At 38.5% G+C, this 24,843-nt stretch overlaps 1 protein-coding gene across 27 annotated transcripts in view; it reads left to right on the forward strand.

Moving 5' to 3' along the window:
* Positions 1 to 9,690: 9,690 nt before the first annotated feature.
* The window catches only part of NEB (nebulin), a 210,797-nt gene continuing 195,644 nt past the window's right edge, over positions 9,691 to 24,843 (forward strand). For all 27 annotated transcript variants that reach the window (XM_066281248.1, XM_066281221.1, XM_066281230.1 and 24 more), the window contains exons 1-9: positions 9,691 to 9,753; positions 10,348 to 10,431; positions 11,107 to 11,171; positions 14,969 to 15,010; positions 16,702 to 16,902; positions 18,650 to 18,757; positions 19,241 to 19,345; positions 20,025 to 20,129; positions 20,829 to 20,933. In XM_066281248.1, the coding sequence (XP_066137345.1) occupies positions 11,136 to 11,171; positions 14,969 to 15,010; positions 16,702 to 16,902; positions 18,650 to 18,757; positions 19,241 to 19,345; positions 20,025 to 20,129; positions 20,829 to 20,933 (702 nt within the window). In that variant the 5' untranslated portion in view covers positions 9,691 to 9,753; positions 10,348 to 10,431; positions 11,107 to 11,135. The remainder of the gene's footprint in view (positions 9,754 to 10,347; positions 10,432 to 11,106; positions 11,172 to 14,968; positions 15,011 to 16,701; positions 16,903 to 18,649; positions 18,758 to 19,240; positions 19,346 to 20,024; positions 20,130 to 20,828; positions 20,934 to 24,843) is intronic.

The raw sequence follows: 24,843 nt of genomic DNA on the forward strand, positions 1-24,843 counted from the left end.
TGCTGGCCCTGGAACCACCCTTTGAGAACCGCCATCTTAGAGAGTAGTGTAGTTACATCTTGCTGTAGCTCCTAGGAGGAGTTGAAGCATAGATGAGCTGAGAAGATGGAAGAGAGTATTTCAGGTTATCTAAGGCAGCATAGGGGAGGCAGGAAAAGGAGACCATGACTTGCCCATTAGAGTGATGTAAAGCCAGTATCCAGGGCCAGGGCCACCATCACAGCCGCCCGGCCCATGCAGGTTCGCATTGGATTTGGACAGTCGGTAAAGAAACAATGGAGCCAAAACCTGATGAGCCGTCATCTTTAATCGTAGCATGCACCTGGCGGGCAAGTAAAAACACACACTGGGCTCCAAAACCCACTCACATTCAGTGCTCACAAAGCTACTGACTTATCCAAGTTTCTTAGAATCAAAGGTTTCTAGCTCACCAGACTTATTCACCTCTGTTCCCCATCTCCTTCCTTCTCCCTGCACAAACTCTGCACTAACTGGCTTCTCACACAACACTCTGCCATCTTGGCTGCTTCTCCTGGCCTCCTCCACGTGGCCTTTCTCTGCTCTCCTCTCTACTCTCTTTTCTAATGATAATCTCAGGAACCAAGAGAGCAAGCTCCCGTTCTGCCCCTATTTTATGGTGTAGAAATCCAAACCTTTAATCCAATATACAAAATAGAGAAGTCTCTGATACAAAGTCACTTATCTGAGGCATAATTGGATTGTACCACCCCACATCAAAAAGGGTGGGAAAGGCTTAGTCCTAAAACCAAGCCCCAGGCTACAAGGATTCTGCCTGCCCACAGCCTGCCCCCAACACACATTAATATCACCTGGCTATGGCCTCCACGTGGGCAGCGCCATCTTTAACAAAGTGAGCATAATATATTTTATCTGCCCAACAAGTGGCCTCTTGAGAGCTTGCACATGATGGAGATGAGACTTTCTGTGACCATCAGGCCTCTTTAGCATAGACTAGTTTTGAGAACTTCTCTTCCTCATGTTGTGAAATGACCAGCAAACAGAACATGACTTAGTGTGGGTTTTCCTAGATGTGGACACTGGAGAAGGAAGCGGAGTTAAGCAGAAGTACTTTATTTAATAAGTGCAGGGCCCTGGCCAGGTAACTCATTTTGTTAGAGCATTTTTCCAATATGCCAGCACTACAGGCCTGATCCCCTGTCGGGGCACATACAAGAATCAATCAATGAATGCGTAAAAGTAAGTGGAACAACAAATCAATGTTTTTCTCTCTCTCTAAAATCAATAAATTTAAAAAAAAATTTAAGTGCAGGCAACTTCAGCAGAGAGAGGCATGTTATACAGGGAAGGGAAAGCAAAGCTATTAAGCCACACGACAAACTACATGCTTCAAAATGATCCCAACCAAGGTGAGAGGGAGCTGGGGTATTTATACAAGAACTCCTGATAGTCATTGAGTGTGGTGTCTGGGGCCAAGGGGGTTGTGTTAATTCCTTGGCAGCTTCCCTTAGTCTTGAGGAAACAAGCTTCAAGCACAGAGATCCAGTTGGAGCTTTAGAAGTAGTGGAATATATTCAAAGGGTCAACAGAGAGACAGACTACACTGATAAAGTACCCACTCAGGCAACTTCTAAATAAATGTTAATAATGGTCCCTGATAAGCCTCTTGGTCTGGGCCGTTAGACAACAGGGCAAAACAACAAATAGCCTTGTGATTCCGGGTTCACTTCTATTCTGTGGTCTGGAGAAAGAGAACGTCATAAAGGTAAATTGGGATGGGCTAAAGCAGGGGTCGGGAAACTTTTTGGCTGAGAGAGCCATGAATACCACATATTTTAAAATGTAATTCTGTGAGAGCCATACAACGACCCGTGTATGTTATGCATTATCCAGTAAAAATTTGGTGTTGTCTGGAGGACAGCTGTGATTGGCTCCAGCCACCCGCAACCATGAACATGAGCGGTAGGAAATGAATGGATGTAATACATGAGAATGTTTTATATTTTTAACATTTTTTTATTAAAGATTTGTCTGCAAGCCAGAGGCAGCCATCAAAAGAACCACATCTGGCTCGTGAGCCATAGGTTCCCGACCCTTGGGCTAAGGGGAAGAATTCCTTTCAGTTTTGTAAGGATGCCCGGTCCTTACTACAGTGGGAGTAGTGCATTTTAGAGTCAATATTCTCTACCCATTCCTGCCATGTAGGAATTATTCACCTCCTCCTTATCTGTAGAATTACTCTTTGCTTATTCTAAGAAGCAGAAACAAGTTCTAAACTTCTAAAGCAGTTGTTGAGATTTTGTTTTGGATTGTCACTTGAGATGAACACATTAATAGTGTAACTCAGGGTTTCTCACCATTAACCTTTTCTCCATAAAAATACTATGACTTGGGTATTTCTTTAAATATTCTTCCCTGAAAGTTATATTTTCCTAGGCATTTAAGTTAGATTTGCATTTTATCTCCAGCCCCTCCCAGTCTTTGCAGCTTTAGGTTCATTTTTCCATCAGCTGGAATGATATTCTTTTTTGTCACCAGAGTTAATCAAAATGACAGAGAAACTAAATGTTTCAGCTACTTGTTAGGCTCTAGTGGTGTTTGAATAAGACATACCTGTAACCAACTCAGAAATGTACCAGTCACATTGAAGAGGTTTTTTTAATTTTGTTTTTGTTTTTTATGAAAAACAAAAGAAAATAAATAAGAATTTTCTAGGTAAAAAGTCATTATTAACCTTTGGCTCCTGGTAGCCTTAACGTGCATTGGAGTGCTTCTTGGATATGATCCTGTTCAGAGAAATTGCTCAGGAAATACTGGTTTGCTTTAAACTTTTTTTTAAAAAAAAATAAGAGTCAGGATTATAATTCATATTTGTTTTTCTTTTCTTATTTTTAAGATTTTATTTATTCATTTTAGAGAAGAGAAACAGCGAGAGAGAAGGTGGGGAAGAGCAGGAAGCATCAACTCTCATATGTGCCTTGACCTGGCAAGCCCAGGGTTTCCAACTGGTGGCCTATAATTCATATTTGTTAAATAAAATATATCATTGCTTTAGAATGTCATATAATGGATTACTGTAAAAATATTTTTTTTCTTAGAGGTCAAATTGGTCTTGTTTGGAAGTTACTATGTGTCAATCTTCAGCTATAAATTTATCCTGAGACCCAAGATATGGAACATCTATTTATGGAGGATTATCCGTGGTGTCTATCACTCAGCAGCCCAAGGGGCAATAGAGAGGCCAAGTTCTAAAGTGAACCTCACACGTGGGAACATATTTCATGAAATGACAGAGCTGAAAGGGTCATACCACTCACTCATTTTACAGATGAGGAAAATGAGTCTCAGCAGGGGAGTGATTTCTAAGAGTAACACATTAGTTGAAAATTAAATGGCGTACGGGTCAGAGACGAGGAGGATGGTAAACTGACTCTTCCCAGCCATGGATGCCAGTTTTTCTCTGTGTCAGTCATTTGGGTTTAGACCAAAGTAGTTCTGGAGTTGCTACTCTGGACAAGTGTTAATATAGAATTCCACACAGTATATTCAATGAGACAGAATTTACTGATGTTACTTAAAATATTGTTCTGTGGTTGTACGATTTTCAGATGTGCAAAATGAAACAAAAGAAGTCAGTAGGTTTCTTTTACTTTAAGGCTCTTTCTTGAAGCCATTACAATGGAATGTGCCAGCACTTCTCATAGAGGAATTATAATGTTCAACATTTTACACACTTGTTGACAATAGAACCCTTTTCTCATAGACCAGGTTGTGAGGCTAGTGAGTCTCAAGACTCATATTGAGTAAGCCAGTCCCAATTATGAGGAAAGGAAGTCACTAAGAGGTTTTATGAGACAAGGCTTCCATTTTGGAAAAAAATATTCTCAAGTTTACAAACACTAGATCATGCCCCTTCTAGACAACTGTCTACTGAAAAAATAATTCCAGAGGTTCACCAAACTAGGCTTTGATTTGGATCTGAGTTTATCTGTTTAGATATAGTGCCGTCGTGGCCCTTCCTAAAGTATATTTAGGTCCTTGGTGCTCATAGAATTGACCCAGTTTTCAGTGACCTCCCTCCCGTTTATTTTTACTAGATCAGCTAGATTGTTCATCCATCATGAACTAGACTTGACCTCAGGGATCTTCCTGAGACTAAACTGCACTTGGGAATCAATGGGACATTGTTGTCTACTGTTTAACTGCCCATATTTGCTATTTTGTCAGACATTCCAACTTCCAATGCTGTGTGACTGATTATGAAAACTTATTGCTGACAAACTTGTCTCCTCTTCACTGACCTCTGGAAAACAATGTGTTCTGGTCCCAGTGACAGTGAAAGAAAGAGGAGATAGGTATTAGCTCAAACTCTGTCGAGTGATTTAGGCTTTGTCAAATTGCTCATTACTTCATACAGAACATTAAGAATTATTTAATCAAATTGTTAAAAGAACTATTTAATAAATCCTTTTCCAAGGAGAGTTTTAGGTGGATTTGTTTTGCATATACAGGACTTCATAAGATGCTACCTCCTCCACATAGTCTATTCTTGCTAACTAAAAAGTGACATGATATCGTCTTCCCCTGATACCAGTTATATAAAAACTAATGAACATGGAAATATATATGCAATTTAAAGCATTGTTGTCTGAGCTAGAGGCACCTTTTATGTTGAAAATTCTTTGTCTGCCTCTATGTTCATATTTACACATCCATTAAATGAATATGTATAATAATTTTCAAATACTAGACCTTATTTTTTTAAGATTTTATTTATTGATTTTATTTTATTTTTTTTAATAATTTTATTTTTTAATGAGGTGACATCAATAAATCAGGATACATATATTCAAAGATAACAAGTCCAGGTTATCTTGTCATTCAATTATGTTGCATAACCACCACCCAAAGTCAGATTGTCCTCTGTCACCTTCTATCTTGTTTTCTTTGTGCCCCTCCCCACCCCCTTTCCCTCTCCCATTCCCCCCTCCCCCCCGTAACCACCACACTCTTATCAATGTCTCTTAGATTCACTTTTATGTCCCACCTACATATGGAATAATGCAGTTCCTGGTTTTTTCTGATTTACTTATTTAGCTTCGTATCATGTTATCAAGATCCCACCATTTTGCTGTAAATGTTCCGATGTCATCATTTCTTATGGCTGAGTAGTATTCCATAGTGTATATGTGCCACATCTTCTTTATCCAGTCATCTATTGATGGGATTTTTGGTTGTTTCCATGTCCTGGCCACTGTGAACAATGCTGCAATAAACATGGGGCTGCATGTGTCTTTACGTATCAATGTTTCTGAGTTTTGGGGATATATACCCAGTAGAGGGATTGCTGGGTCATAAGGTAGTTCTATTTTCAGTTTTTTGAGGAACCACCATACTTTCTTCCATAATGGTTGTACTACTTTACATTCCCACCAACAGTGTATGAGGGTTCCTTTTTCTCCACAGCCTCTCCAACATTTGCTATTACCTGTCTTGCTAATAATAGCTAATCGAACAGGTGTGAGGTGGTATCTCATTGCCGTTTTGATTTGCATTTCTCTAATAGCTAAAGGAGATGAGCATCTTTTCATATATCTGTTTGCCATTTGTATTTCTTCCTGGGAGAAGTGTCTATTCATATCCTCTTCCCATTTTTTTATTGGATTGTTTGTTTGTTTGTTGTTGAGTTTTATGAGTTCTTTGTATATTTTGGATATTAGGCCCTTATCTGAGCTGTTGTTTGAAAATATCATTTCCCATTTAGTTGGCTTTCTGTTTATTTTGTTATCAGTTTCTATTTATTGATTTTAGATCGAGAATAGAGAAAGAAAAGGGGAAGGAGTGGGAAGCATCAACTCGCAGTAGTTGCTTCTCATATGTGCCCTGACTGGACAAGCCCACGATTTTGAAATGAGGACCTCAGCATTTCAGGTCGATGCTTTATCCACTGCACCATCACAGGTCAGGCTAGATCTTATTTTTAACAGCAATGTAGAGACTTACATATTCAAACTAGTATTTGGGAAGTCATTTTTCTGAGGAAAAATACAAAAACATACACACATGTGTGTACACTTCCATATACATATAAAAACACATATAATTTTTTTTTATTTAGAAAATTAACTTTAACAGGGTGACATTGATCCATAAGAGTACATAGGTTTCAGATGAAGATGATCACATGAAAATTAAGAACTACTGGTAATCAAATATTAGTATGTAAATAATGAAGAGATAAGCCATGGATGTGTGTCTCTGGCAGAACTGTTTGCAACACAAATGACCACCAAAGAATTAGTATCCAGAATACAGAAGGCATATAGATCAATGAACAGAAGCCCAACAACTCAACAGAAAAATGAAAAAAAGAAACTGACACTGCTTTAAAAAACAAACAAACAAAAAAAACCCCCCCAAATATCTAAAAAAGAGTTCAACTTTACTAGCAGCCATGCAAATGCAAATTAAAACCACATCCATCAGACAGACAAAATTTACAGAGTTTAATTTTAAGTGGCGGCCAGGTTAGGAGCATACATTACTGATGAAAATATAAACTGGCACCAACACTGGAAAACAGGTAGTTTCATTTAATGATGAACATATTCCTTGACCTATAATTTTCACTTTTACCTCATATTCTGATTATTTAGTTGTCTGTGAGCACTAGAATGAATACATTTCAAGAATGTTCATTTCATCTTTGTTCTTAATTGACAAATGCTAGAAAAACTTAATTGCCCTTCAACAGCAGAATGGATAAATTGAAGTACAGTCATACATGGGATATTATCCAATAATAAAAATCAACAAACATTGTAGGGAATCACCCATTTAGCCTTGAACCCTCTATAACTTGGATTGAGGAACTTTAGTTACTGTAAAAGCCCCGAGTGAAGGTCTCTTGGATGCAAACTCCAAGAAAGTGTGAGTGGGTGACCTTTGTGCAGACACAAAGAAATGCATGTGAATGGGCTTTAGAACCCGGGATTTCCACACACCAGGCCGAAGCTCTACCAGCCAGGGCCACACTGGTCACATTTTAAATGCCCCATATTGCATGGCGCTGGCCTAGAGCATTTCCATCACTGCAGAGAATTCTACTGGATATTGCTTGTCCAGAAAAATTAAGCCAAGAGAGGGAAAAAAGAGAGAAAGAAAAATATCAACTCCTAGAAAAACAAACCATTGTGCAGGAAACAAAAAATCATCATAGTATATGGGTTTCAATCATGAATAGTGTTTTGCTAATCATAATGATGTAAACATTAAATTCTGAATTACAGAGATCGAACTTTATTACCAGGCTATACTAATAGGAGATGAGATTTGTATCTCATGAGAATGTGGGTTTACATATATGAAGGAGAGCTAAACCGCATCTCCCAAGGTGGGAACTTAACAGATACTGCCTATGATTGAAAAAATCAGTCAATAGCAATATAGACTTTTTGTAAATGTGTAGAGATAAATAACAAAAGACTCAGCTAAAAGAGTTGAAATTATTTTCTCTAGAAAGAGAAGAATAGAGGAATAGTGGGAACAGGGCACACTGGTGTTAATAATAAGCTTTACAAACTGGGTGATTCTTAAACAATGTGCAGATAGAATTTGATTAAAATAATTAATAAAATCAAATAAACTGCAACAACAAAAACTCTGTCCCAATGCCACCTCCCCATCAAATCTCTTCTGGTCTGCAGACATGACAGTGACACGTCCATACTTTGATCTTCAGGAAAGCATTGTCTGATGCTTTTGCTGTTGGCACTGAACTGTCCCCTGCTCTGCTTTATAGCCAATCATAGAGGCTTCTAGTCAAACTCCTCTTGATTCATAAATTCTTAGACTAACTAATGTTTGATTTCAGAAGCTGTGCAATATTCTGGTGTTTTGGTCTAATACAGACTCTAATCAAATGTAAAATATGTCCATAATTTATAAATAATAATAGCTAACATTGATTGAGCATTTACTATGTGATAAGAACCTACCAGTGAATCAGGGCAACAGTTTATTCTTCCACAGAAGAGAACATAAATAGGCCAGAAAAATAGATAAAGCTGTTCTTTCATTCCTAGAGGGTGTAATTTCAGATTAGAACTAGAACACTTATTTATTTTATATTATATAATTTTGTACTATATCTTTTTTTTTAATGGGGCATGTATTATTCCTCAACTTAACACCATCTTAATTTTTTTTCCTTTTTCTTTTACGTGAGAGAAGGGGAGATAGTGAGACAGACTCCCACATGTGCCCCAACTGGGATCCACCTGGCAACCCCCATCTGGGGCCGATGCTTGAACCAATCGAGCCACTGGTTGTGTGAGGGAAAAAGAGAGAAGGGGAGAAGGAGGGAAATAGAAGCAGATGGTCACTTCTCTTGTGTGCCCTGACCAGGACTCGAACCCATGATGTCCACACCCTAGATTGATGCTCCATCCACTGAGCAAATTGGCCAGGGCCTTAATATCATCTTTTAAAACATAATGAATAGTAAGTCACAATTCATCTAATATACAGCTACCAAGTGAATGATCTCATGTTATACACATATGTTTTGGTCATAAGACCTGTGAGAATGTACCAAATGAATAGGTATAATGAGTAAACGTGACAAAATGATGTTCAATTTTATTTATGACCATATGAAACACAGAAGGGTGAGAGGCACATATGTGTAAAATATGCAATTACCTTCTAACATTTCATTGAAAAACAACTGCTACCATATGTTTAATCTCAAATCTATATCAAGATATGGGTGACCCACAGGGTTTTTGCCTCAGTACAAAGGAGTGAAAATTGTCTTTGAGTAGAAAATTTTTAGATAATTTTTACAAAGTTAATGTCTTATACTCTAGTTGCCTAATAAAGCATTATCTTCTCCTTGTAATTTACTACCGTATATCCATTTTATCTACTCATGCAGTTCAGAGATTGCACCCGTTAGTGTCTGCATTCACACTTTGCTTCTGGAAGCCACCTGAGTAAATGGAAAATCAGTGACTTCATTACATACGAGAGAGGCTCTGTAGTCCTGGCGGCTAGCCTTCCCTCGGGACAGAGAAGATGATGAGTATGATCTTGGCATCCCCCCTTATTGAGTAATAGAAAAACGATGGGGCCTAATTTCTCTCATTATACCCTGTGGAAAGCTTACCTAGTGTCATCATCAAATATTTTCACCTATCATGTCATTTTGTTACATTTAAAAAAATTATGTTTGCCAGCTTGATGCTTTCTGGATCTTATGCTTTCTATTTCTTCCCCATCAATACCTGTATATTACCTGTAGCTCACCTGGCGATCTGTCTGCGAGTGAGCATGTTTATTTACCTCTGTGAAGGCTGGACAGATGATGTGAAGAAAACAGGTACTGGAGGGTCAAAGCCCCACAAAGTCATGCTGATTTTCTCCTAAATTCTTTTACACCAACAGGGTATTGAACAGGGCTGCAGTAATGAGAGATATAACAGAAAATTGAGCCCCATATGCTGGAAGTTGGGTAAAATTTTATTACATTTGACTTGTTCGAAGCAAGCAATTTGTTACCCTTTATCCTTTAGGAATTGATGAACAGGTGGTTTTCAGAAGATCACACAGTATATTTAGCTTCTGAAATTTGAGCGACTCAAGATCTGATTGGCTGCTCTTGCCACATGATAATTCGGAGCGCAGGCACCACGCTGGCTCTTGCGTGGGGTTCTCAGGAGGGGAGAGTTGGGAGAGGCTTTGCTGCTGAGGAATTTATTTGATAGATTGAAGGTAAGGCCGGTTTATGGCTTTTTCTGAACTGTTCTTTCAGGAGACAAACCACAATTTCCCTTGAAGTGTTTTCCAAAGTTTGGGGCCCTAACTGGGGAAATTACTGATGGAACCGGTGGCTAGAAAATTATATAGCCGTATTGCTGTACTCGGAACCTACTAACGTGTGGTTAGATTCAAGTCCAGCACTAACCAATTTCTTGCTTGACTGAGTTGGCTCTCTTGTTTAACAATTTTTTTTTCATTTTTAATTTTTTCCCTCTAAATATATTAGTACAGAAAAGGATCTATATTCTGTGTTCCTATATTTATCGTTTTCTACTGGGCTTCATTTGCCTCAGGAGTGGCAGTTTTGCTAGCTTAACAAAACCAGCCATAGCTGGGTATTGGTTTACATGGCAAATAATCTTTGGGCGAAGGGACAGCTGCTCCAAGTCATCATCCACTTTTATCAAGAGAGAGTCCCGCTCTCTGGCGTCAAACTGCAAAGGCCTTGGAGATCCTCTCGTTAGTTCCTGAATTAGAAGCTTAGGCGAAAGAGCCACAGTCTGATACGTCCTTCAATTAGTATCTCAAAATTTTGTTATGTTCCAGGTTTGAACAGAGCTACAGAAACGAAAGAGAAAACGCCATACAAGCCAATGGTGTTCGGGAAGAAAATAAACCCATTGCCTTGAGGTTTATATTTTTCTTTTAAAATCTTTTGGCAGAATTATTTTAATATGTTCTCTTTTGAGGCATAAGATATATTTCTTATCACGTATTAAAACATACAGAGGCCTAAAGCATCCCTCTTAGAATTCTGGTGCTGCTGGGAAGAAATTACAACTTCTTCCAAAAGCTGAGCAGACCTTCCTCTTAACTAAAACGTTTGTTTGAGGCTGCCAGTTCGATCCCCGGTCAGGGCACATACAGGAACATTGTTCCTGCCTCCCTCTCTCTCTCTATCTCTCTCCATTTCTTTCTTTCTAAAATCAAGAAAAATAAACGTTAAAAAATAAATAAAATGTTTGTTTAAAAGTGTTTCTCTTCAAGTATTTGGAAATTTAAGAACTCTATTCCTTTGAATCTAAATCCTCTCACTCCTTTACCTCAACTTTGTTTTATTTGAACTAAGTTGATTATGTAGCTACAGGCAGCAATACCCTACATGATCCTGAAGGAGTCAAGAGAAAGAAATGTGAAGTTTCAGTTTTTCAAACCTGCCTTTAAACATCTTTTCTCACTTGACCTGCAAACATATATGTATATGAAGAATGGATAAGTTTTAAGTTCTGTTTTTTATAATGTTATAAGATGATTTCAGTCCTGGATATAAATTCTAATGTATTTTCATTTTTCGGCATATGAAAGTTTGTAGGTGCCACTACTACTCTGAGAAAATGGCAGATGACGAAGAATATGAGGAGGTGGTAGAGGTAAGATTAAAAAAACAACTGACTCTGACAGCAAAGTATTTTATATAGCAACAGTCAAAGCCCGGGAGGTGAATTAGTCATTTGAAAAATACATTGTCTATTATAACTGCACAGAGTCCTCATTAAAGCATGAGAAAGGAATATTTTATGTTCCATTTCACTATAATTACGTGGGCTTTAAAATTGAAAAGAAATATCACTGTTTCCCACTTTTGCTTTTCTTTAAGCTCTCAAAGAAATAAAGAATAGGGTAAAGGCAGATGTTAATTTGTCTTCTAAACTAAAACTACCTTCTTCCCCACATCCCAACCCCTTTTATCAAAGGGACAGAGAAGATGAAAATATCCTGGAAACTGAACTCTATTTCTTGGTGTCTGCACAGAAATAGCAGAAAAACTCTTTGCTTCAGCCAGCTGAATATCTATTATCAGATATAAATTAAATGTTCAGAATAATATATATGAAATTATATGCATATATGAGATTTTATATACATGTATACATGCATGCACACACATGTAAAAATAAACTCAGGAGAGAGTGAGTTTGGATTCAAATGAGAATTGGATTCACACTTTCCCACCAACCTCATTGTATTTACCCCAGAAAACAAAGCTAGCTTTTGCATTTAAATTTTGAAAAAAGCAAAACAGAATGGCATCTTGAAAAATTCCCTCCAGATTATTTGTGGGTGTCTGACACATTTTAAAAAGTTGTTGTTTATTTTATATATTTTTTATGTAATTTTGTTTTTATTATGTTATGATTTTTATTCACCAGATCTTGCCTTTAGTTTCACATCCATGTAAATATACTGCCATTTAACATAAAGGTGGTTAATAATGACTAATTGGTGATGATCTAAATACATATAAGAACGTAGAGGCTGTTTTGAAAATCTGTGCCTTTTAAGAAGAGTGAAATTAACTTTAAAAGCTACCCAGAATCAAATTTTAAATGAAAGTGTTAAAATTTGTCTTTGGAAGACTATTTTATGGACCAGTCTATATTTAGATGAAGAAAATCTTATTTTATTCTATAAATAAAAATGTTTTTATTACTGAAGGCTATATATATATATATCAAATCCAGAATGATTCTCATACAATATAACATTCAAACTCTGGTTTCAATGTCAAAGGCCACATCATCAATGTTCAAGATGATTACTAGTGTTCCTTTTACATATGTGCCTAAGGGCCGAATAATCAGTATAAAACACTAACACAATTATAAATTAAATTGCTTTCCCTGTGATGGTAAAGCCAAGAATACTTTTTTGGCTTCCAACTTAAATATCCCTTGTTTTTCTCAGATAATTGTGCTCCTTGGTCACTGGAAACTGTCGCCAGCACTGAACTTGATTGATTTAACTAGGTGTCATAAAAATGGAGGGAGCTATTTTTAGGCATCTCATCCTTGCCATTTTGTTCCTGTTATGCTCTGGGTCTGACCAGCAGGTGTTAAAATAATAGACTTCCTGCCAGAGAGTCTTGAACCAAGGTCTCTCTGACCTCAAAAAGAATGACGTGAGAGTAGGGTGGTGCAGATTTGAGAAAATAGTCAGGGGAGAGTTCCCAAAACAGACAGGAATTTGTTTTTAAAATACATCTCCAAGGGACCTTGGACATGTAAATAAAACTGCACTGTCAGTCCACTCAAATTTAAATAAACTTGGAGAGAAAGGAAAAGAAGCAAGAATGTGCTATCTAATTAGTGGCAAAGCTCTTTAGAAAACAGAGAGACTTGGCATATAAGTTAATGCCAACCATTTGGATAATGTTGCCTTTTTTATAAGCTTAGTTCTAAGATACCTTTAACCAGTCATGAGAAGCCAGCAAAGGTAAAATTGGATGACTACCAAAGAGCTGCTTTCCCTTGGATGCTAGCAAAACCCAAAACGGTTATGAATCATTCATTGAAGTTCAATATTTCTTTTCAAGTCCTTGAGGTTTGTGTGACCACAGGCATGGTTCCATGTGGCTCAGCATCAAACAGTATTTCCCAAAGGGTCCGAATCACACGGTATTTCCCGTGTGATGGAGGCCCAATTACGGAAAAGACATTCTAAGTCCTGTAAGGGCTCTGATTTCTGCTGCTCTGTGTAAGGACACAGGGGTGGAACTAGATTTGAAATTCAAAAATAGTAAGGGAGCAAGGAAAGTGAAAATGCGAGGGGCATTAGACAACGTTTATAAGAATTTTACTGCAAGGGAAATGGAGCATGTGGCCTATTGACATTGGTTAAATAATTTTGTGAGAATTCACTGAACCAAGAGAAGGGAAAAGGCCACCGAGAGAAATTTTGTGTTTGATGTTTTTCCATATCCCCAAATATATATTTTGGTGGCAGAGAAAAGGAAAATGAAACATAAAATTTTATACATTTTTTTAAACTGTGAAAATGAGCCAGGAGTTTCATCTTGACCCCCTTCCTCGTGTGTTGGCCCGCGCCAGTCTGCCCCCTTCACCAGCTCTGCTGGGTGAGGCCGGGCGCAGGATTCCACTCTCCTTACGCATCTAAAACAAAATGTCAGCCAGTTCCTATCCACATCTATTTATTGCTAGTGATGTCAGAAGCAGAACAAATGCAGATGGGATTTCAGGTTCAGCCTGAGGGCACCTCAGAGCCCTCAGTGGCAAATTGCTGCCTAACTTCCCCACTTTGTGGTGAGACGTCTCCTTATTTTTTTTTCACTCTGTGGCATTTGTAAATTTTTATGTTAACTCTCCTGTTAGGATCATCACACTATTGGAAGGGCTTCACCCATCACTGCAGAAGACACTCATTACTTAGCAACCAGGGCCGTGTAGGCAATGGTGGCATTCAAATAATTTAACAACTAGTTCTCTGCCCAATGACCATTTTAAGTATAAAAAAACATGCATTTAATACTTAAATAAGAACAATAAAAGAGGTACACAAAACTAGATTATAAGAGTTTTAAAATATTAATGAAAAATATTAAATAATACCTGACAAAAAACAATAAAACTGTTATTTAAGGTATTTTTATATTGCTTCTTGATTGGGGTCCTCACTTGCAAATTTTGTCACCCATGGACGGAATGAACATTACTGAGGATGCTTAGAATATGTTGTTGTGCAGGTGAACGTTAAAAGAGAGTAAGGAATGTAAAATTTGTAATTTCCATATTGGGTGACTACCCAGGTGGCAACCTTAGAGAGGACCCTGATTACAAGTGCCATTTTAACAACCGGTTCGCTGAACTCAACACAAAATTAGGTATTGGTTCTGCTGAGCCGGTGCAAACCAGCTGAATTCCACCACTCGGTGTACGGATAAGTGAGATGCCTATGCCTTTGGATCTATTATTTCCATGATACAATCCATTTAAAAATTTTATTCACACTGAGGTCTGTGTTTTGTTTTATTGTTAGTCAGCAAACAATGAGTTTTATCGGAGTTCTTCTCTGCCCAACCCACACATTCAAGGTATTGTTATTATAGTAGTATATTCTTTTCTCCACAAATTCTACTTAGGTACCAGAAGAAAAAATTCTGCTTGTCCAAGTGAAATAGTATCCCATGATCAATTACCAGCCCCATACCTCTCTCATCCCGTGGCTTCTCCTTGTCCAGTCTGATGGCTTCCCTGAAGTTTCCCAGGTTTAAAATAGGGTCCAAACTATGAACAGGCTCCCTCTTGTACTTCCTTCTCACATACAGCACACAAACCGGGCTAGTGAAGTGACCCTGGTGGCTCAGCTGAGGCGGTAGAGAGGTGCTCTCTGCATCGGTTCTCATCATGATATCTTTGTGCTCTGTTTATAGTACTACACAGAGGAGACCGTCTATGAAGAGGTGCCAGGCGAGGTAAGATGCAGCCCAAGCCTGCATGAACTGTATGCTCGTTAGAGTGGGAAGGGCCTCTTCTTTCTCACACTCCCAGAGCCACACAGCTGGCAAAAGGGAGAACCTAGGTGCGAGGGAACCACTCACTTACGTGTGCTCAACAGCTGATGGAACAAGAATGAGCTCCTTGTCCGACAGATTTTATCACTGTTTTTTGCTTTTCAACATATCCAAGATGTTGGGAGATGGTTTTCCCATTGCTCATGTGGTATTGTTAATGCTGGTGATGCCAGTTAGGGTAATGTCAGCAGCTATCACCATTCTGACTGCAGCAAAGGAATGGCCTTGGCCTTGTGATTTGCATGGGTACCAGCAGTTGTATTGTGTAGAGCTGTAATTTATGGGGCACCATCTCTGACAACAGGGATGGTGCCTCCAACTCTTTGTCTTTGACAGTGTCATAAAATGCTACTTAGATTTTAGCACCTTAAGAATTCTAAGAAAGCTATTCTCATAAATATCCCAGGTTGGAACTATTTTCCCCAAAGATGAAATACTGCACTCATGCCTCATTTTCTGCATGGAACTATTTCTCTTAAACACAACAAACAATGCTATGGATGGCTAGCCCTAAAGCCTACTCAGAGTCTGTGACGGCACCTGTAGAGGCTGTCGGTTGGTTAATTTCTCCTGGGAAACCACACATCATTAATAGTGAGCAGAAAGTGTCTTGTTAGCAGTGATCTGACAACACCAGGAAGAGTTGTCTTAGACATACAATTTCCTTATTACTCAAGTTTCTCTTCTCAACATTGATGCTAGAGCTTTTCCTTTGACACGGCTGCTGTTAGCTGTAAAGAAAATTATGCTATGAGATGGATTGAAGATGTGACTACTTATCTTCTTTTCTTACATGCAGTTTAACTAAACTCCAACTTTGGGCCTCAGTTTCTTCCACTACAGCTTACTGAAAGAAACAGTATTTTCCCACTGCCACATGCATGGGACAGTAGTGATGATGATTGCCCCATTAAGTGTCATCACTACATTTGTCCACCTAAGCATTTATTATTGTAAATGACATTCCAGTTCACATTAATTAACCGACTAAGCCAAGAGAATGGTAATGACTTGTAATACTGATGTGATTCATTTTTTATAAAGTTCATTATTCTTTGTCTCATACTATGGAGGGTGGGGGATGCTTAAATACCTTCAGAATAAGCAATTGACTTTTCCTTAGACTTTTTAAAAAGTTATTCATTTAAAAGCTATTAATTTAAAAGTTAATATTAAAGTCAAGAGTTTGAGCCTTATTTGACTATTTTAATCTTTTATTCTCTGATCCTGAGTTTTCTTTTACTTTTCCTAGACAACTTGAGAAAACTTTTAAATGTTTAAGAATATTTTACTTCTGATTTATATCTCACTTTAAAGTGTCTGAGTTTCTTTCTGCAATTGGAATTTGAAGGCAATGTCATAAATTATAAGGAGTAACGTTTTTACTCCTTGCAATCTTGAACAACCACCGTTAAGTATGTAACATAATGTGCTTTCAAATGGAACAGTGCATGATTTTCTGCTTTGGCCTGTGTTAGTTATGGAGAAGTAACATCAGGAATACAAATGTGACTTAAAGTCAGAATACCAAGATCATGCTTATCACAGTTTCTACTTTTGTAACAATGTTGTACTTCTTGTCAAAATTTCAGACAATAACAGAAATCTATGAAACTACAACCACAAGGACATCTGACTATGAGCAATCACAACCTTCTAAACCAGCACTGGGCCAGCCAGAACCAGGGAAGCCAGTGGAAAGGAAGAAGGTTGTCAGGAAGAAAGTGGACACATCAAAGTTCATGACCCCCTACATTGCACATAGTAAGAAAATGCAGGATCTTTTTAGCACAGTAAGTTTCAACCTGACTTCTGCTAATCTAGTCTTATTATGGAAGAAATTACTAATTTCAACCAGCTCTGTTTTGAATGCTGGCTGGATTGTGTTTCTCAACCTTGTATAAGACAAAACTTATTTTGCAGAAATATATGCTCTCGTGAGTCTTGGGTTTTCCTTTCCTGTAATTTATTTGTACCGTTGCAGCATCAGGAAAAACATCCTTTTGAAATTATTCCTACAAAATAAGAATATGGCTATAATAAAGCATTTACTGATATTTAGTCACAATTTGTTAACCAATCTAGAATAATGAAATCATAAGTGTAGATTTAGTTGATATCAGTTCATGGAAGCTAAATAGCATCTACTTAAACTATGTGGGTCTCTATAATGGGAGGAGTGAAGAAGAACATGTAGTTTAGAAAACCAGGATCAGAATTGCATAAGAAATTAAAGATCAAAGTATTCAACTGCTCCCTGGAATGGTGGTTTTGAACTGTGGCTGCACATTAATCCTCTAGGAGCTTTAAAAGTACTAATGCCTGGGACATTTTGGTTTAGTCTGTCTGGGCTAGGGGCCAGTGTAGAAGGATCTTTAAAAGCTGCTCAGTGATTTTAAGGTATGATCTAGGCTAGGAATCACAGCTCTTGATGGTCCCTGCTCCTTAAAGTTCTCTAAGTTAAACAGATTGGTAGCTGATTCAGACCCATTTGAATGGATCTAATTTGTTAATTATCTGTGGTGGGCTGAGGTCTCATTAGGTAGGCTGATTGCATGTCATCTGAAGGCTCAAAAATAATGTAAAGTATCTCAGGGAACATTGGATTATATAAGACTAATGCTTGTGTCAGAAGCATCCAGTTGTGGCTGGCCAATAAATATTACTTTTGGTTGAATGTTAACTCTTGGGGATTATTTGGTGAATTTCTAGTTCAAATTCTTAAAATAACCTAAAATTTAGGCTAGATTTCTAAAAACAAGATAATCTTACCTCTTTTATCACTGCAGTATTCAGCAAAAATAGAAATTACTATGTCAATTTATTGTCATAAAATCTCAGTAATTCAGCCACTAATATCCTTGAATTTCTGGTAAACTAAGCAGAATGTGAGCAAAGTTTTTAATATTTTAAAAGTGGTTGGTAACTAAATCAATACTCTAATTTAGATTGTTGACTACTCCACTCAAGAGTATTCTTGAAGCATTAATAATGATAAATTATGCACATGATATTTAAGGCAAAGATTTGTTGTATATTTAGCAGAAATAATAAAATTGCATTTCTTTTCAAAATATTACATAATTGTGACTTTTTATTAACTCAGGTGGTATCTCAGCTATCCACATCACTGAGCTTCAGCAGAAACTTCTAAATGGAATAGTTTTGCATTTTGTTAGCAATTAAGTCTTTTCACATTTAGTTCAATTTCTGTATTTATTTTCTAAAATGATTGAAGTTCAAGCTTTTTATGTGTTCACTCAGACAATAAAAACATTGAGAGAATCACTTTAGGGCATTTCCAATACAATAGTCTGTAATACCATTTCTACTGTCTCTGTTATACAACCATGTTTAGGAAGAACAATTAACTGATCTATTTTAGTGTTTGCTGAGAATCGAATAAGGGGGAAAATGCTGTTATAACTATTAACTGTTATAACTTGCAGTATTTTTTAATCAGGTGGGTATGAGTGCATTGCCAGAAATTTCTGCTGCTGCTTTATAAAGTTTTAAGCTAATATCTGATCTTCTTTTTAGAATAAATACAAGGAAAACTACGAGAAAGCAAAAGGACAGCCATCCACCATCACAACCGATACTCCAGAACATCGCAGAATCAAAAAAGTACAAGATCAGCTCAGTGAGGTGGGCTGCATTTCTAAAATAAAACACAGACACATTTCAAAAATATGCCTACCACTGGGAACTGGGAATTGCATTTAAGTAGGTGTGGAGAAAATAAGGGGTTGAATTATTATGAATTAGTCCAGAAGTTGAAAGGAAACATTGGCTATAGATGGTGTTGTTCTACATGTGAACACTAAAAGGCTTCTAAAAGCTTGGCTTAGTTAGCTTAAGAGGTAATATGCTTTGGAAGTTCCAGCTCATTTTGGTGCTCCATACTGGAGCACAGAGAGGCTGGAATTAGGCCAGGAAAGCAGACAAGCAGTAAACATAGGTGTTCTGCAGATCTTTGGAGATCACAGCTTTCTAGCCGAAATAGAGAAACTTTACTTTGTGATGCAGACATAGAGTGAACGGGTCAATGCACTTTGGTTATAAGATATTCTTTTATATACTCGCATGGTCATTTCTGTCATGATTTCTAACTGTGCATTGCTTCTGCAGGTCAAGTATCGAATGGATGGTGATATTGCTAAAACTATCTGTCACGTTGATGAAAAAGCAAAGGACATTGAACATGCAAAGAAAGTGTCGCAGCAAGTCAGTAAGGTAAGATCATGGTACGAGTGGATAGAAAACAGAATGTGTATCGCCTCTGCTGGTCTCAGAAGAGGCCACAGGACAGGCCTGGTCGTGTGTACCAGGCCCCCTGAGTCACAGGCATCGTGAGCTCTGAGTGCACACACGCCAGGGAGGCTGCGCGATGGCTGCAAGGCCCGTTGGGAGCTGTGTGGATTGGCGAGCCCATGCGACTCAGCTGCAGGCCGCAATGCACAGAATGCAGTCTCGGTGTCATCAGTCTCTTTTTTATTTTTTAAAAAAGCTGGGAAGCTGAATTTTTATGGCAAATATCCAAATTTCAAATGAGTAAACTAATTAGAAAAAATTTTTTAAAAATACCATTAGGTCAAAAGAAACACATGTACCATCCAAACTCATTCAGTGACTGATAGGTTGCAACCTTTGAAAGGAATCTATAGAGAATCAGAATCATGATAGTGTTTGAAAAATCAGATTTCTCAAGGAAAAGCTTACTAATGCGGGAAAAGTATTATGGGGTATTGGCATGGGCAACATTTTCCTAATCAGTGCTAGAAGCACATCAGCATGCTGGCAGCCATTGTGGGGGGACCCCTGGAGTGTGAAAAAGTCTTCACCACGCTTGCCTTTGTCCTCTAAATCCTCATGCCTATGGAGGAGACATCAAGCCCTCTGCCCTTTCTGTCAGGTTTTATACAAGCAGAACTGGGAAGACACCAAGGATAAGTACCTGCTTCCCCCTGATGCCCCTGAACTTGTCCAGGCCGTTAAGAACACAGCATTGTTCAGTAAGGTAAGGGCCTTTGTTTTGTCACCACCTCTGTTCTCTGTTTTCCTACCATGTCATTTGGAGGAATACTTGCTAAACTCTTAATAATCTGAAATACAGTTCCCCAATATTTTTCTAAGTAGCTTTGAGACCTGTGAGGCTGCTGGTATAGGGCTTGGCAAGGAAGAACTGAGAGGAAAGCTCTGGGCCGAGTGGAGGAGAGGGTTCCATCAAGAGCCTGAGCAGCCTGGGGCGAGAGTGTGTCGGGAGAGCAGTGATGCTCCTGGGTTCCAGCTCCGGTGACCCACAAAGCAATACTTTAGTTTTTTGGCAGACCTTACCCTCACTGCACTTTGGCTATTCCTGGCTATCACTCTGAGTAAGGGTCTGTTTCCTGACAGAAACTATGCTAAGTAACTTCCTGGCTCCTTCCCCTTTGCATTAGTACTTGTTGCCGGAGACTGGTAAGTCACAGAGAGGAGCTGGAACAAAGTTAGACACATCTGCCCTCTGGGAATAAGACCCGTCAGGAGAAGCAGGAGGGTCCATTGATAAACAGGACTTAGGCTGGATGGGGAGAGGGAGGCTGTCTGTGAGCTCGGTGGGCTTCTGCTCCCCCCTTGCCCTTGGCTCTTTGTGCCAGGGATGGATGAACGGGATATTATGTATTTCGTGTAAGTGTGATTGCATTTTCTCACAGCTTGTCATTCCTTTCTGGTTTAGAAACTGTACACCGAAGACTGGGAAGCAGACAAAACTTTGTTTTACCCATATCATGATAGCCCGGAGCTGAGGAGGGTTGCCCAAGCCCAGAAAACTCTCAGTGATGTAAGTGAACTATAACCAGCACCTTTTGTCATGTGGAGTCAGACACTTCAGACTCCATCCCTGGGCCAGATGTTCATTGCTATTCTGTAAAACAGACTAAATACCATTATTGAGGAGGAACACGCCTAGGATCATTTTAATTTTTAGTGTTTAACTTAAATTAGATTTTATAATTTATATTAAGAAGAATTTAGTCCAGTCCCCTTTTCTCATAGGTGAGGAACTAAAGTCTAAGGTCACACAGTTAATTAGTGGTAGAACCGGGCCAGAAGCCTGGTCCTGTGGATCCCAAGACTGCTGTTCTATCTGCTGGGGCCTGTTTCCTTCTGTCCCCTGGGCTGGAGCTGAAGTTTCTCTGTATAATAGAGTAGCATTTTAAAAGCCTATTGGAATCTAGCCACCTGCCCTGGTTTATTAAGTAAATGATATTGTTGAAAGATTTTTATTTTCTATCTTAATCATTGAGTCAGAATTTGGTGTCTTCTTTCCCTGCATGAAAGACCTGACTGATGGGCCTGCCCAAACACGTGTGTAGTTGTCCCACAAAGACCTCTTGTCACTTATGTACACAGAGGATATTGCAAAGTTAGTAAACAATCAGCAGTCCCATTGGCTAGAATTTTAGTATTTGAGACCCTGAAAACTGTTTATTAGGGGAACTGAAAAGCCCTGATGGAGTCCTTAGGGTTGAATAGCAGCAGCAGCAGCAGCAGAGACCCTTGCTTGGGCCCAGTGCTTCCCCTTGCTGGGAGTTACTTTATTTGTTGGCCCCCAGATTTGCTAAAGGTCATGCTGAAAATTCAAAGTCTTTAGGAGCGCACTCTATTATAAAATGACAAATTATTTTTTATTTAGTTGTCAGCTAGATCCCTGGAACCTCTTACATTCAATATGAACTTAACAAGCCAGTTGGCATCTGAAAACTCATTAGAATTTACTTCCAATGGATCTTAGAATTTTATCTTGCCCTGAACTAACATTATACATACTCATTTGATGGTATATCCAACTTTTCAGGTCTAATTTTTATTGCCACTAATTTGATAGCACCTGCAAATTTAGTGGACATATTTTCTATCTGTAGTTGCATATAACTGGTTATAATATAAGAGTGTATAGAATATACTCCTATCCTTGCATGAAGTAATCTAAAAACTAAAGAAGATGTTACAAAATTTTAAGGGCATCTAGTGTACCAATTTTAATGTATGGGGACCTCATCCTTTTCTTTTAAGATTAGCTTTTTGGTTCTGTATCTCATGAATATGTAATATTGTATGATCTTTACCAAGTGGTCAATAATCAGTTATTAAAAGGTCATTATGCATGCATACCTGGCAGGATAGAAAAGTACAAGAAGTTTTTATTCTTTCCCTTAAAAATCTTACAACTAAGCTGGTCAGATGACAGTGTTATATATTAAACCACAAGAAACAAATTTTAAAAAATGACAAACCCTATAGTCTAATACTTGCTGAGAGAGAGAAGATACATGTGAGTAATCAGAGAGGGCCATGGGGAGGTGGTGATTTGGAGAGAATGGGCTATGATGAACAGGAAGGGAATTTATGTAGAGAGTACCCGAACAAAGGGACAAGCCTGAAATGAGTATGGGGCTTTTATGGGACAAAGAAAGTGAATGCTGTGGGTGCCAAGTTATGAGGGCACTTGAAAGAAACCGGAAGCAGGCCCTTAAAATCAGACAAAATAGCCTTGACATGATATGGAAGTCAATAAGAAGCATCATAAGATTTTGGAGAAATCTTATTACATGATAACAGTATAACCTGGGGAAGTTTTGATGGACAATATGATAAATTGGGACTAGGCAAAATTGTAGAAGACTATTTTAGTGATATAGATGGATCAAAGGGATGATGGGAACAAAGAAGAGGAAAAAAATTCTGAAGGTAATAAAATAAAGTATTTTAAACGTGTTAATGATGTTGGATATTGGAGACAAAAGAGAGAAAGGAGCCATAGATGAATTTATGACCCACACTGGCAATCCGGGTGACAGGGGTATAACTGGTAAAGATGCCTTAGTTGAAGAGAAACGGTTGTGACAATGGAGGGAACATTCAGATCAGGATAAACTAGAAATTTCGTACTATTGCATGAATGTGAATGGCATGAGATTAATATTTGAGAGTCATCAGAATATAAGTGACAACTGAATATGACTTCAGACATAAAAATGTCTGAAGGAGGCAAAACAGTATTTGACCAAAGGCAGAGTTGTGGAGGACACCCACCCTGGGGACATCTGGAAAGGAACCAGCGAAAGATCGAGGGAACAGATAGTCAGAGAAGTTGAAGGGGAACCAGGAAATGCATGTTTTGTAAGCCAGAGGAGAGGTTTCCAAGAACACCCTTCATCTCCTAATGTCACCTTTTTCATAAAACGGAGAGACGAAGGGTTGCTTCTGTGCTACTCTAATGCTATGGGCTTTGAACAACTACAGTTGACCACATTTTTTGAGACAGCACAAGAGAAGACATAATGAAAGAAAATTAAAATAATGAAGTAAAATCTTCCCATCTTTGCTCGGCAAGATTTGGCAGTTAAGGTACACTTTTTTTTTTTGCAGACTAAGTCTGCACTAAGTATCAGGTTACTGACATGCCTGTTAATATTGTTGTGAGCACCCTGAACTCTTACAAGTATTGGACACAGAGCCCCAGGCAAGCTGCTGTTTGCAGAATATACAATCAGGTAGGCACTCAGAGTTCAAGCTAAGGGTTTGGGATCCAAGGCTCCCTCTCTTGCTCCTGTCCTCCTTTCAGTGTTTCTCTTGACCCTAATTATCATGTTTTCTTTATTAATTAAATAGAAACCAAAGACTTTGCAAACACTAAGAGAGTCCTTAAGCTGATTCAGAGTACAGAATTCTACATAGACAAAATCCTGACTAAGGTCCTGAGAAATTAGGACTTCTAGATTTGATTTCTCCGAAAGTTCTTGATAGAATGTCATACTTAATAAGCATTTCTCCTGGAAAAATGTTGCTTTCTCCTCAAGGACTTTGCCAGCCATGGAGAACTCCGGTTGCCTTTTACCTAAAATAAGTCTTCACTCATTTAACGGAAATGAAGCAGTGGGATTTAAAGATTACATTTTAAAATCTGTCTCTTGTATCCCAATTGATTTAATGTTCATGAAAGCTTTTACTATAAGCACTAGGTAGGTACTTTTGGGATGAGATAGAGTTAGACTTGGTTAAAGCATGAAGAAAATGATTGGGACCTTGGAACTGTATACAACTTCTTTATAAATAAGAATTCTGCCACATGGAAGGAGAAATGATTTGTACAAGTCTCACAGGTGAGCAGCAAATGAATTAGAAGGCTCATTCTTCTCTTCAAACCTGCCCTGACAGGCTCAGTGTGGGACCCACCCATTCAGAATTCAGTCACTGAACCTTCGCTCTAGTCAGGTACTGTGCAGGCCACAAAGATTCCCAGATGAGAGGTTATGTTCTCCGCCATCCTGGAGCTCAGAGTCTAAGGAGGGACAGACATGTAAACATCCAGTGACAGTGTCATCTGCTAATTTCTTTAAAGGAGGTAAGGGCTAATTTGAGTGAGACCCCAGAGAAGATGATGGCGTGAGGGAGGGCACAGGAGGGGAAACTGTGCTCGTCCTGGGACTTGGAGAACAAGAAGCAATTTGCAGAAGAAGGTGGGGTTGGTGCACTCCAGGGAAAAGAAGCAGCATGTGTGAGGACCAGAGACATAAGAGAGCTGCTTGTGCTGGGGGCTCTGTGAATATTCTGTGTTGTTGGAGGCAGGGCTCAAGATTGGTGGGGAAAAAAGCCAGAGGAGTCAGTAGTGAAGAAAAGAGGAGAGGTCTTTTATAGTCTGAAGGAAAGGAGCTAATGAAGAGGGAGAGGTTGAAGCTAAAAGAAGG

This window comes from Saccopteryx bilineata, chromosome 5 (genome assembly GCF_036850765.1).
Source record: "Saccopteryx bilineata isolate mSacBil1 chromosome 5, mSacBil1_pri_phased_curated, whole genome shotgun sequence".
NCBI lineage: Eukaryota > Metazoa > Chordata > Mammalia > Chiroptera > Emballonuridae > Saccopteryx > Saccopteryx bilineata.